The 12543-nt window shown below is 50.3% G+C and overlaps 1 protein-coding gene across 1 annotated transcript in view; it reads left to right on the top strand.

The window, feature by feature from the left end:
• Positions 407 to 12543, top strand: part of AJAP1 (adherens junctions associated protein 1) — a 117011-nt gene continuing 104874 nt past the window's right edge. The window contains exon 1 of the mRNA XM_018060457.1: positions 407 to 535. Within this exon, the coding sequence (XP_017915946.1) occupies positions 507 to 535 (29 nt within the window). The 5' untranslated portion in view covers positions 407 to 506. The remainder of the gene's footprint in view (positions 536 to 12543) is intronic.

The following is a 12543-nucleotide window of genomic DNA, read 5'->3' as shown; positions in this document are numbered from 1 at the left end:
CCGCCCCCTCGGCGCGGGGCTCTGGCCGGATCGAGAACCGCGCGGCGAGACACGCACTGTGCGCGGCGGCGCCGCCCGCCTCCCTCTTCGCGGCTCCGGAGGACGAAGCCGCCGCTCCCCGATCCTCGCCGCGCGGCCGCGGCGCCGGAGTGCGCCCCTCCCGGGCCGGCAGCCGGCTCCCTCACCTCACCGCTGCCTTCTCCGGGTCGCTCCCGGAGGGGGTCGCGAGCCCTGCACCCGGGCTCAAGGATGTGCGCCCCCGCGGGCCGCCCCGCCTGAACCATGCGCCCCAACGGCGGCGGCGCGCCGGCCGGCATGGAGCCCCGCGCGGCCGCGCTCTGACTCGCTCTGCGCCCCGCGGCCGGCGGGCGGCGGGCGGCGGGCAGCGGGCGGCGGCGGACCGAGAGCCGGAGACCGGCGCCGCGGGACGGAAGCGAGCGGGCGCGGGCGCCGCGCAGATGGCCGGGGCGAGCGAGATCTGAGGCTCTGCTCCCCGAAACGTGACCATGTGGATTCAACAGCTTTTAGGACTCAGGTGAGCGACCCGGCCAGCGCCGGGGTGCGTGTGGGCGCGCGGGTGCGTGGGTACCGAGCTGGGCTGAAGCGGCGCTTTCCTCTGTGTTGCGAATAAAGCGAACCCCTCTCTGCTCCTGCGAGAGGCCAGCCGGTGTCCCGGGATCCGGGTCGGGGCGCCGCTCCGGAGCTTGGAGCCCCGGAACCGGCTGTCCCGGGTTCCGCGTGTCCGGGTCGGGGCGCCCGCCCCATTTCTCCCGGTTCTGGGGCCGGCCGGGCGCGCCCGCGGCTCCCGGCGCCAGCAGCGCAGTGTCCTGGCCGGCCGCCCCGGCGCGCCGCCTCTTCGGGGCCCAGGGTAGGCGCGGGCCGCTGGGCGCGGCGGGCTGTGAACCCAGGGCGGGGGCCGGGGCTGCAGGGAAAGCCAGGGGCTCCAGGTCTGGCGAGAGCTCGGCCGGCGGAGTTAGAAGAAACCGAATCCTGATAGCCACGCCGCCCCTCTTTTCCCCTTCCTCGGGGCCCCGGGGCTGAGCAGGGGCCTCCTGGGCTCCCAGCTGCCGATCCAGATGTTTGCCGGTGACCTCCGGGCCCGACGGGCGCGCACAGCTGGCGGGCAGCTGGGGCGGGAGACGTTGAGGCTCTGGGGGAGCGCGGGAGGGCACCCTTTCTCCCCTACGGGCAAACACCCTCCAGGAACGCCCCGGGGTTTGCCTTTGTCCCGGACTCCAGGGCCGGTTGAAACCGGGAGTTCGAGCTCGATGCCCCCAGCAGGGGTACCCAAGAAGACCCTTTGGTGCAAACTTTGCTCGCCTGCCACGGCTCTCGGGTTTCAGCCCTGCTAGGAGCCAGTCGGACACACTTGGCCCCTTGGCTGGGCAGACGGCCTCCGATCCGTCGCCCTCCCGCCGAGGTCTCGGCGGAGCTGTTGCGTGTGGGTCCCAGGTTGCATCGGAGAACTGGAAGGACGCAGGCGGAGACTGCGAAAGCCAGCGTGCGGTTCTCGAGTTTGTCCACTGGGATGCACTGCACTCCCGCTTTGGGGAGAAAGGGGCCCGGTCGTCGCCGGAGCCTGTGCCTGAGCCTTCCCCACCACCAGCCGATAAAAGCTGGGGGAAGCGAGCTGAGGGGGGAATCGAGTGCGCGTCCTGATTTTGAGAAACTGGGAGAGGATGCAGCCTGCAAGGCGTCTCCTAGCTACCCTTGATTTATGAGACGATTCCCCAGTCCCGGGGCAAAGCCTGTTGGAAATAGCTAGTGAGAATTGTCCAGTGTTATCCTTGGCCTTTTTCTTGAAAGCGGCGTTCCTTGTCTGGGTGGCCGGGTCGCGTTCGGCGGCCTGGGCTTTAATAGGTTAATACTGAAGCGGGTTGCGCTGGATATTGGCTCAGCCTGAATCGATGTCCTGTACTCAGATTAGATAAGGTTGAGGCTCAGCCGCTCTGGGACACAGACTCAATGGAGCGTCAGGGCAGCTCTGCCCGAGTGACCCCTTCCAGGTGCCCTCGCCTCTGCCTGCCGGGTTTCAGCCAGACTCCAGAGCCTTCCGAAAGACAAAGGGGTTCCCCCTCTTTGGGAGAGAGTGCTCCTTCAGCTCCCAGACACCTCCCCAGCTGCTGTCTGGCACTGCCTTCCTGATTGACTGACGGCAAGTTATTTGAACCGACATCTTTCTTTATTACTAACTTGCTAGATTGAAAGATTAGTATATTTTGATAAAGAGAAAAGTGAATAAATATTACGGGAAAAAAGAATCTCTCTGGTGGTTCAGAATTCACTAAAACAGTTCATCTAACGTATCCCTGAGTGAGGTCTACTTGGGCTTTTGCTTTAGGAAATAGTTCTGTTGCTGATTTTGAAGTTTGACCTTTTGTTTCTTTCCCTTCAGTTTTAGCACAAGAGATTTTCTGTAAATGTGCCTCTGAGGACGGGCTGTCACCTTTCGGGGAGGCTGGCAGGAGAGAGCTCTGTCGTGTCTGAGAGCCATCCCCTGGCCGGCTGGCCAGGAGAAGGGGCTGTGCTTGGAAGGTCTGTGTTTCTGCATCTCGCCAGGCACAGCGAAACAGTCACTAAAAGCCAGGAATGGCTTGCCTGGGACCTGCTAATACGTTTTTCCTTGAAGGCAGCCCATTTCCTCTGCTCCTGAGCCCTTCCATGGCCCCCCCAGGTGAGCACCGGGCATTGTGCTGCCCGGCTTCCAGCCTGGTTAGGTCAGGCAAGCATAAGACATGGGGCCCAGGTGACAGGAGATGGCTCTGGGCGCGACCTGAGTGAAGACTCTCAGCTCTGGCTTGCGAGACAAAGTCTGGGCTAGGATTTCTGCTTCTGCATTGGAAAGGAGCTGTGCGCGGTGCCTTTTCTTCCGAGGAGGAGGAGGAGGAACAGATTGAGTGTTTTGGAGCTGTTTTTATGCCTTTTTGGTGGTGGTTGTAGCAGAGCTCCAAAGATACCTTCCATCCGTGCAGATAAAGGTATCTTTTGAAGGTGGCCTCAGAGCCCTGCCAGCTGCGTCCGAGCTCGATCTGGGAGCAGCTTGAAGGGGATGCTTACTCAGCAGGCGGCACAGATTTTAGAGTTCGGCCGCCTGCTTGTGAGTGGCCTCTGAGGCCACAGCCCTCCACGTAGCAGCTTTCTCAGGGCTCGGAGCCTGCCAAGCACTTGCCAGGTGTCCTCAGGGGCACAGTGGCTAGCCAGCAGCAGGCTCCTTGCAGGCCTGGTTCCTGTCCTTCTGTCTGTTCTTCCAGCCTAATGTTCTGTTGGCCCTTCTGTTCCGGAGGCCCCGGGTGTGCCTGCGGTGGGGGAGGGTCTGTAGCAATTTAAGATGACTCTTCTTTCATGGGGGTTCACACAGGTCCCCACCGGCCACACGGTACCATGCTTGGGCCTCTGTGCACAGTCCCAGTGGTTTGGTTGTCCCCATCGCTGCCTGTAAAGTCCTCCAGCAGCTGGGGCCCTGCAGCTGGGCTCTAGAGGACCAGGTCAGAGGCTCTGTCCACAGACGTCATCCTCCTGGTCAGTCTTGGTTCTCACTCACTTCCAGCTGCTGGCACCAAATTGATTACCACTGGAGCCCCTCAAGTGTCAGTGGCCGTGATACTCATCCAGGACAATATTGCTGGAATAAATCATCATTTCAGGAGACAGTTCACATCTTTTCTGCCACGTGGGTGCATCTCCCCTCACCACTCAAAGCTCCCCCACCCCCCAGGGAACACACTGTCCACGAAGAGGAGGGGGCAGTAGGCTCCTCCCAGCCTGTTGATTGATTTATTCTTTGGTTGATTTATTCTAATCACCTGCTTCTTTTTCTTCTGTGCATCAAAGAGGCCAGTAAGTGGGGAGCAGGGCACAAGCTGAGACAGCTCCTCGCCTCCCTGAGATGTCTGTCTCCCAGTCCCTGGAGAAAGAGCTGCCTTCTTCCCCATGCATCCTGCATCCTCCTAGCCGGGTCGCTCAGAGGGAACAGCGGCATCCCACCCGCCTTGTGGTCCCCAGCCCCAACTCGGACACCATCAAGGTGTTTGGCAGGTGTGGGCTTCTTGAGTTCTTTGCCCCTCAGACATTGTGTGGGGAGATCACAGGGTGCACAGAGCATGTGGGGCAAAGCTGCACCCTGCGTTGTGATGAAGTGGGTGGACACCAAGCCCCAACCCGGCCGACCACTGCCCAGCCTCCCGGAGGCCTGGGCTCCTGTCTGGGGTTACGTAAGAGTCATCTGCTTTCCAAACGTAGTTGCCAAGTTTTCTTCAAAGGGCTACAACTCAGTAGAGACCAAATTGATGTAGAGATTAGCTTGGAAAGCCAAATATATCCTTGATCTAGATTTTCACGTTTGAAGTCTGGCTCGAGAGGGTTTCTCCTGCCTGATGCCAGTCAGCCAGGAGGGGGAGGCAGGAGGAGGACTCACTGGGGCTACAGTAAACAGACCCTGTGGCCCCAGACTCCACTCTCTCTCAAGACCCCCTTCCAGGAATTCAGAGGAGCTGGTTCGTCAGGAGGCCATCCAGCGGGGAGTGGTGGTTACGTAACTCAGATTAACTCAGTTCATAGAAAGTCAGAGGCTGCAGTGTTCCCATGTTGGAGCTCTGGGAGCCCTTGGGTCCTGGCTCCCCCGGTGGCCATTCATATAGAGCCTGGGTTGTTTCTGGCTGCTTGGAGGAGGCTGCTCTGGCCCCTTGTTGGGAACAGCACTCTCTACCAGCAATGAGCCAGGCACAGTAGGGTACTTCTTCAGGGCCTCTTCCAAAGCCCCTTCCAGAAGAGCATGCAGGATCCATCCCCTACTGCTGGTGGTGGTGGGTGGGGGTAGTGAGCTGGATTGTCTCCTAGCAACCTCTGGACCAGCAGAGTTAATTGGGATGTCCCAGCAGGTGCAGGGAAGTAGCCAGGCGATAAGTGATGTTTCTCTGAGGGTGCTAAGAGGCTAGAAGCCCCCCGTTCATCTATGGGCATCTTCGTAGTAGATAAATACCTCCAGCATGATCCAAAGAGAGCTCGGGTGGAGGACAGTGGGAATGGTGGTGTCCGTTTTGCCCTCGTTGGTCCTGACCCACTGACCTGGGCACCATCAGAGTGTCATGTGCTGGCAAAGAACAGGGTCCTGCTGCTGTACCATGGGAGACTAGGCGATCAGGGGGTCAGGGGTGGGAATCAGGGGGCGGGGGAATCAGGGGGCTGGTGGAGGGTTGGGGGGCTAGGCTGGAGGGACTGGGGATTGTATTTGCGTCTCCATCCCATACGTGCACTCTGAAATAAGCTATTACCTTTATTTCTCCCCTCCCGCCAAGACAAGGTGGGTGGCAGCCGTGCTGGGTGCATCTGTGCGTCAGCCTTCTGCACACGCCGCTCACGCGCTGGTTCTGTCCACTCACCAGGGTTTTGGTCATTTGGTGCATGGTCTCTTGGGTGGTCAGCCAGCAGAGCCCACTGCCTCTGCCCTCTTGCCGTTTTCAGCCCAAATGGGCAGGGGCCTGGACTCTGTGTCTGCTGAGACCTCCTGCCTGACTCCCCAGCAAGTCAGTGCTTGGGCCCTGTGTGTGACCTCAGGGGTTTCAGCTGGCACTGGAGACTCGGGTATACTGGTGCACCTGCGCTCAGGCTTCCTGGTTGATGCTGGAGAGGAGCCCTGGTCTCTGGACTGTGAGTGATGAGGGCAAGGGCCGTCTCATCCTTCAGCACCTCTAGAGAAGAGTGCTGCTGCTGCGCAGATGCTCAGGAGCTCTCTGCAAATGAGTAAACGTAACCACTTGGCACAGTGCCCATGCTTTTTCTAAGTGTTGCCCTTGTAGTCACTTGGTCTTGACGCTAAGCTAAGATCCAGGAAAGGAATGCACAGCCAGAGCCAGGTTTAGGTTGAGACTCTTTCTGCCCCCCCACAGACAGAGACCTTCTTCAACCCTACTTACTGGTGCTCACAATTCCACCATTAGAGATTCATTCCTTTGGCTTGAAACTTCATCACAATTGGAATGCAGGCATGTGCAGGAAAAACTGTCTGAGCTACTGATCTGATAATAACTGAAAGCACTCAGTGGGATAGTTTTGAGTTACTATCAGTTCAGTAGGAGTGAGAGCATCCAATTTTTAACTTTCTGAGAGGAAAGGTGAGTGTAGAAGAAAAGAGAACATGAAGGCAGGTGGCACAGGTCTGGCAGTGGGGGCTAAGGTACCACCAAGGGAGGCCTGAGAGGCTGGGGCAGAAGTTGAGGGCAAAAGGCAAGCTCACTGGCCTTCCATGGGCTGAGGTCTCCCCTCCCCTGGACTGTCTTGGGGAATAGGGACAGTTAATGTGCCTACTAGGGATTAGTGGAAGACAGGGCCAATGCATCTGAAAGAATATTCTGGTCAGTATAGGAGTGCAGGTGGGCAGCTGGAAGATATTGAGGAATGTTAGTAACACATAGGCACCTTAAGCCATGTCTGTTCCTGTCTTAAATGTGAGCTGTGGAATTTGTACTGTATTTGGATAAAATATGCACGCTTTTTTTAAAAATTGAGGTATAATTTTCATAAACATTATATTAATTTCAGGTGTACAACATAATGATTCCATACTTGGATACCTGTGAAATGAGCAACACAGGAAATCTAGTTAAGATTTGTCACCATACATAGTTACAGAATTTTTTTCTTATGGTAAGAACTTTGGGGGGGGGATAAATTAAGAGGTTGGGATTAACATATATGCACAACTATATAGAAAATAGATAATCAACAAGGCCCTGCTGTATAGCACAGGGAACTATACTCAGTGTTTTGTATTAACCTGTAAGGGAAAAGAATCTGAAGAAGGATATAAACAGATAGATAGTTGTTTAGATAAAAACTCAGTCATGTCCGACTCTTTTGTGACCCTGTAGACTGCAGTCTGCCAGGCTCCTCTGTTCATGGGATTTCCCAGACAAGCATACTGGAGTAGGTTGCTGTTTCCCTTCTCCAGGGGATCTACCTGACCCTGGGATCTCACCCATTTAGGCTGCATTAGTAGATGGATTCTTTACCACAGAGGTATTGGGGAAGCTTCATAGATGGAGCTTTATACATATATATCTTTGCTGTTTACCTGAAACTAACAAGACAGGGTAAATCCACTATAATTCAACTTTAAAAAGAAATTAAAAAAAAAAAAAACAAAAAAGAACCTTTAATATCTATTCTCTCAACAACTTTTAAATATGTGATTCAGAGAATAGGCTGGCGGTTGCCAGAGATGGGGGGTGAGGGGTGGGGAGTGGGTGAAAGGGTGGACGGCTCAAAAGGTGCAAATTCCAAGAATGAAATAAGTCCCGGGGGTGTCATGTGCAGCTTGACACTGTAGTTCAGGAGAGATATCTGCTGTAAATGTCTGTACAGCACAGAAAGATGTCCTGATCCCTGTCTCCACTTATCTCTCTCATTGGGCTTGCTCAGCTCCTGAGTGCCTGGGCATGTCCCACTCTGAGCAGATGCCGAGCAGACCCAGAAATGAGTGGATTTCTCCTCTTCGAGACTCCTCACTCCAATAACGGGGGCAGGCAAATGAGGGTAAAACACCCTTATTGGGGTGAAGAGGAGCACTGTCCAATAGAAATATAACACGGGCTACATTGGTATTTTGAAATTTTTCAGTAACCACATTAAAAGAAAAATGTAACAGGTGAAATCAGCTTGAATGATATATTTAATTTTTCAGTATATGCAAAATAGCATTTCCACGTGTCATCCGTCTAAAATAAGATTAATGAGGATTCCTGTTACATTCTTACCCTGCTCTGAGGCTTGGAGATCAGGAGTGCAGTCTGCTTTCATCTCTCCCTCTGGACTTGCTGCATTTGGGGGCTCATATTGGACACTTCCGTATGGAAACTCAGAAGTGAGAAAAGCAAGTGTTTGGAGACTGCCACCTCCCCAACCAGTGGGTCATGTTGGCACCGTTGCTCCATTAGTAAGAGCTCCGAGGAGGGCCAGTCTGGCCAGCAGCCCTCCTGATTCAACAGCGGGCATTTGCTGATGCCAGCTCTATGCCGGGTCGGCGCCAGGGCCAGAGGCAGAAGGATGAGCTGGGGTGGGGGCATTGGCTGCTGCCATTAGGGGTCCTCAGCTTGGAGAGGGGGATGGGCTGTGCTAGCATGTCCTGTCCTCCATACCTACCATACCATCAGGGGCCCCCCACCAAGGGCCCCCCAAGCTGTAATAAAACATTTTTGGGGCCCTGAAGAAGGGATGGCAGAGCTGTTCCTTTGTAACAGAGGTGTCAGAGGCCAGGGTCAGCTGATGCAGAGGGAAAAAACCAATGAAAGAGCCTAGTGAACACAGAAGCTGTGTTGCCCACCAGAAAGGAGCGCTGACCCCCAGGATGAACAACCACAATCAGAACCTGGCTTCTGACAAATGCTCAGAGAGACAATAGACCCCAAGGGGCTGGTGGGCAGCTGATCAAAGCTGCACAGGTACAAGGGGGCTCTTCAGCAGATTTGGGGGCAGTGTCCTTGCAGTGACCAGCTCACCCTGTGCCTTCAGGAAACACTGATGGGGATCTCACTAAGTGCAAGACCTTGGCTCTGGGCACACTTCTGGGCAGTGGGGTGTGATCTGTGAGGGGACTGCACTTTGCTGAGGTGCCCTGAGTTACCTGTTCTTGAGTATTAAAGAATTTGTACTGTGGAGCAAGTCCACAGTATGGGAGTCTGTCTGTATTACATGGTAAACTCTTTGAGCTCTGAGAAAAGTCTCTTTCTGATATCATTTAAATCTTTTTGAATGTACTGACTCAGTTAAGCAGGGCACAGATTCACTGTTGTTCAGTTGCTAAGTTTTGTCCTACTCTTTGTGACCCCATAGCCTGCAGCACACCAGGCTCCTCTGTCCTCCACTGTCACCTGGAGTTTGCTCAGATTCATGTCCATTGAGTCAGTGATGCTATCCAACTATCTCATCGTGTGCCACCCGCTTCTCATTTTGCTTTCAGTCTTTCCCAGCATCAGGGTCTTTTCCAGTGAGTTAGCTGTTTCCATCAGGTGGCCAAAGTATTGGAGCTTTAACTTCAGCATCAGTCCTTCCAATGACTATTCATGGTTGATTTCCTTTAGGATTGACTGGTTGAATCTTGCTCTCCAAGGGACTCTCAAGGGTCTTCTCCAGCACCACAATTCAAAAGCATCACTTCTTCATCACTCAGCCTTTTCTATGTTCCACCTCTCACATCCATACATGACTACTGGAAAAATCATAGCTTTGACTATATGGACCTTTGTTGGCTAAGTAATGTCTCTGCTTTTTAATATTGTGTCTAGGTTTTTCACAGCTTTCCTTCCAAGGAACAATCATATTTAATTTCATGAATGCATTCACTGTCCATAGTGATTTTGGAGCTCAAGAAAGTAAAATCTGTCACAGTTTGCACTTTTTCCTCTTCTATTTGCCATGAAATAATTGTAAAATCCCTAAACTCAAACTTAGGGAACTTTGGGGCAACTTAGATGACGATTAAGTGGCTTCTTGTGCCCAAATCCAATGATGCAGCCTTTTCAAATGGATCTATAGGCTCTACCAGCTGTTGTGAAGATTCCAGCAAAAGAAGGGTGAGGAAGGAGTAGTCATCAGTGTCTGTAGAAGAGGGATCTCAGGAGTTCAGTATTGATTGATGGACCTCAGTATACCAGGGCCCTGTGCAGAATTTTCATGCTATTTCATGGAATCCCTGGTTCTGAAAAAAGAACATGTAGGTTGGAGGAAGGGAAGGTCTCATGGAGAAGTTCTGACAGCGGGAAAGTGTTATTAAAAAGCTATCATTCTCAATTCTGTAGATCAATATAATTTATGAAAATAGACCAAGAAAATCCTTAACAGAGTATTAATAAATAGGTAAACTTAGCAACATGGAAAAGAAGCATGTGGGGGCTTTCAAGGTGGCTCAGTGGTAAAGAATCCGCCTGCCAGTGCAGGAGATGCAGGTTTGATCCCTGAATCGGGAAAATCCCCAGGAGATGGAAATAGCAACCCACTCCAGTATTCTTGCCTGGAGAATCCCGTGGACAGAGGAACCTGGTGGGCTGCAGTCCATGGACTCGTAAAGAGTCAGACATGACTTAGCAACTGAGCATGCATGCAAAACGAAGTATGCACCGTGACAAAGTGAAGTTTATACCCTGGATGCAAGGATGGTTCAATATTTGGAAGTCGGGTAATGTAATGTATCATAAGAAAAGGCTAAGGAAGAAAAATCAGAGGATCATATATGTTTAATAAATTCAGAACTTATCTGTGATGAGAACCTCTAGAAAAAAGGAGTAGGAGTGCATTGCCTCAACTTGATAAAGGACATTTATAAAAACTACCACTGCCTTGATAGTTAATGCTGAGAAACTGGATGTTTTTCCCCTGAGATGAGGAAAAAGTCAAGGATATGCGCTCTCACCACTGTTATTCAACACAGTGCTGGAAGTTCTAGCCAGTGTGCCACAGGAGAAAAGGCAATAAAAGACATACAGAAAAGGAGAGATAAAACTGTTCTTATTTGTAGATGATACAATTATCTCTATAGATATGATTATCTACATAGAAAACCTCCTGTAATCTATTTTAGAAAACTCCTAAAGTTAATAAGTGAATTTAGCGAGGTTGCAGGATATGAGATAAATTTACAAAAATGAATTATATTTCTATTATCAGTGAACACACGGACACTGAAATTTAAAAATGCAAAACCGTAAGTGGTTACAGTTGCTAAACAATGAAATATTTCAGTGCAAACCTAATAAAACCTGTTATGCTGACGCCTTGTATTCTGGGAAATACACAATGCTGATGGAAGAGTCAAAGAAAGTCTGAATATATGAAAGACATACCAGGCTCATGTACAGGAAGACTCATCATAGTATATGTTTGAGGATGTCACTTTTCAGATTGATGCAGAGGTTTAGCACAATTCTAATCAAAATCCCAGCAAAATATTTTAACACATAGATAATTCTAAAATCCATATACAAAGGAAAAGGAACTAGAATAACTAAGCCAATTTTGAAAAAGAATGATGAAATAAGAGGCATCGGCCTATCTGATTATGGCATTACATAACTACTGTTATCGAAACTGTGTAGTATCAGTGAAGGGTTAGATTCACAGATCAGTGAAACAGGAACAAGGAATCTAGACTCCCACAAATACACACAACTGACTGCTTTTTCAGTAAATGATGCAAGAACAAAAGGACGTTTATAGGCAAAAATAAAACCCTCACTTTATACAAAAGTAACCCTGGATACCAAGTTCTGGATCCCAGAATTAAATATAAAACACGAAAACACTAAAACTTTTAGGAAAAAAAAATCTACAAGATGTGGGGCTTCCCAAATAGTTTTTAGACTTGACAGCAAAAGCACAGTCCATAAAAGGGGAAAATGATAAACTGGACCTCATCAAAATGTTTGCATTTTCTCTGTGAAAACTTTTTAAGAGGATGAAAATATAGGCTGAAGAGTGGGAGAAAATATTTGCAAACCACACATTTGACAAAGGGCTAATATCCAAAATACAAAAAGACTCTCAAAACTCACAAAGACATCTCAAAAAAAAAGAGATACAAGCTAATTAGAAACAGGTAAAGCCATGATGGGACATTCATCAAAGAGGGTGTTTAGATGGTAAAGAAAAAAAAAGGCATGTGAAAAGAGGGTCAACATCATTGGCTGTTAGAGAAATGCAATTAAAACTACAATGAGACTTCCTTATCTATCTACCAGAATGGCTAAAATAAAAAATACTGACACCAAATTCTGACCAGTATATGGGGACCCTGGATCATTCATACACTGTTGATGGGAAGGTGAAATGTTCCAGCCAGTCCACAGAGCACTTTGGCAGTTTCTTATTAAATTAACCATGCAACTTCCTTGAAGTTGAGCATTCCACTCTTGAGCATTTAGAAAAATGAAGATTTCTGTGCACACGAGAAATTGTATATAAATGCTTATAACAACTTTATTTGTAAATAAATTCTCAAATTGGAAACAATCCAGGTGCCCTTCAGTAGGTGAATGGCTAAACATATCGTGGTACCTTTACACCATGGAATACTGTTGAGCAATAAAAACGAGGAAGTGCTTAGTATGCGCAGCTGCCTGCATGAACCTCCAGAGAGTTATGCTGGGTGAAAAGAGGCAACCTCAAGGGTTACACACTGTATGGTGATTCCACAGTCTTCTTGAAATGAAAACATTATAGAAATTATAGTTCTTGTAATTATAATTATAGAAACACAGTAATAATTGTCAGAGGTTAGAGAAAGAAGAGAATGGCTATAATAGGACAAACTCGGAGGCCCTCATGGTGACGGGAACTTTCTGTCTTGATTGCATCTGTGTCACTATGCAACTTATGTTGTTGCTGTTCAGTCACTAAGTCGTGTCTGACTCTTTGTGACCCCATAGACTGCAACACGCCAGTCTGTCTGCAACACTATCTCCCAGAGTTCGCTCCAATACATGTCCATTAAGTCAGTGATGCTATCTAACCATCTCATCCTCTGTTAGCCCCTTCTCCTTTTTGCCTTCAGTTTTT

This window comes from Capra hircus, chromosome 16, assembly GCF_001704415.2.
Source record: "Capra hircus breed San Clemente chromosome 16, ASM170441v1, whole genome shotgun sequence".
Classification (NCBI taxonomy): domain Eukaryota; kingdom Metazoa; phylum Chordata; class Mammalia; order Artiodactyla; family Bovidae; genus Capra; species Capra hircus.
Note: the sequence above shows the minus strand (reverse complement) of the source record. Positions and strands in the feature narration are given on the sequence as shown.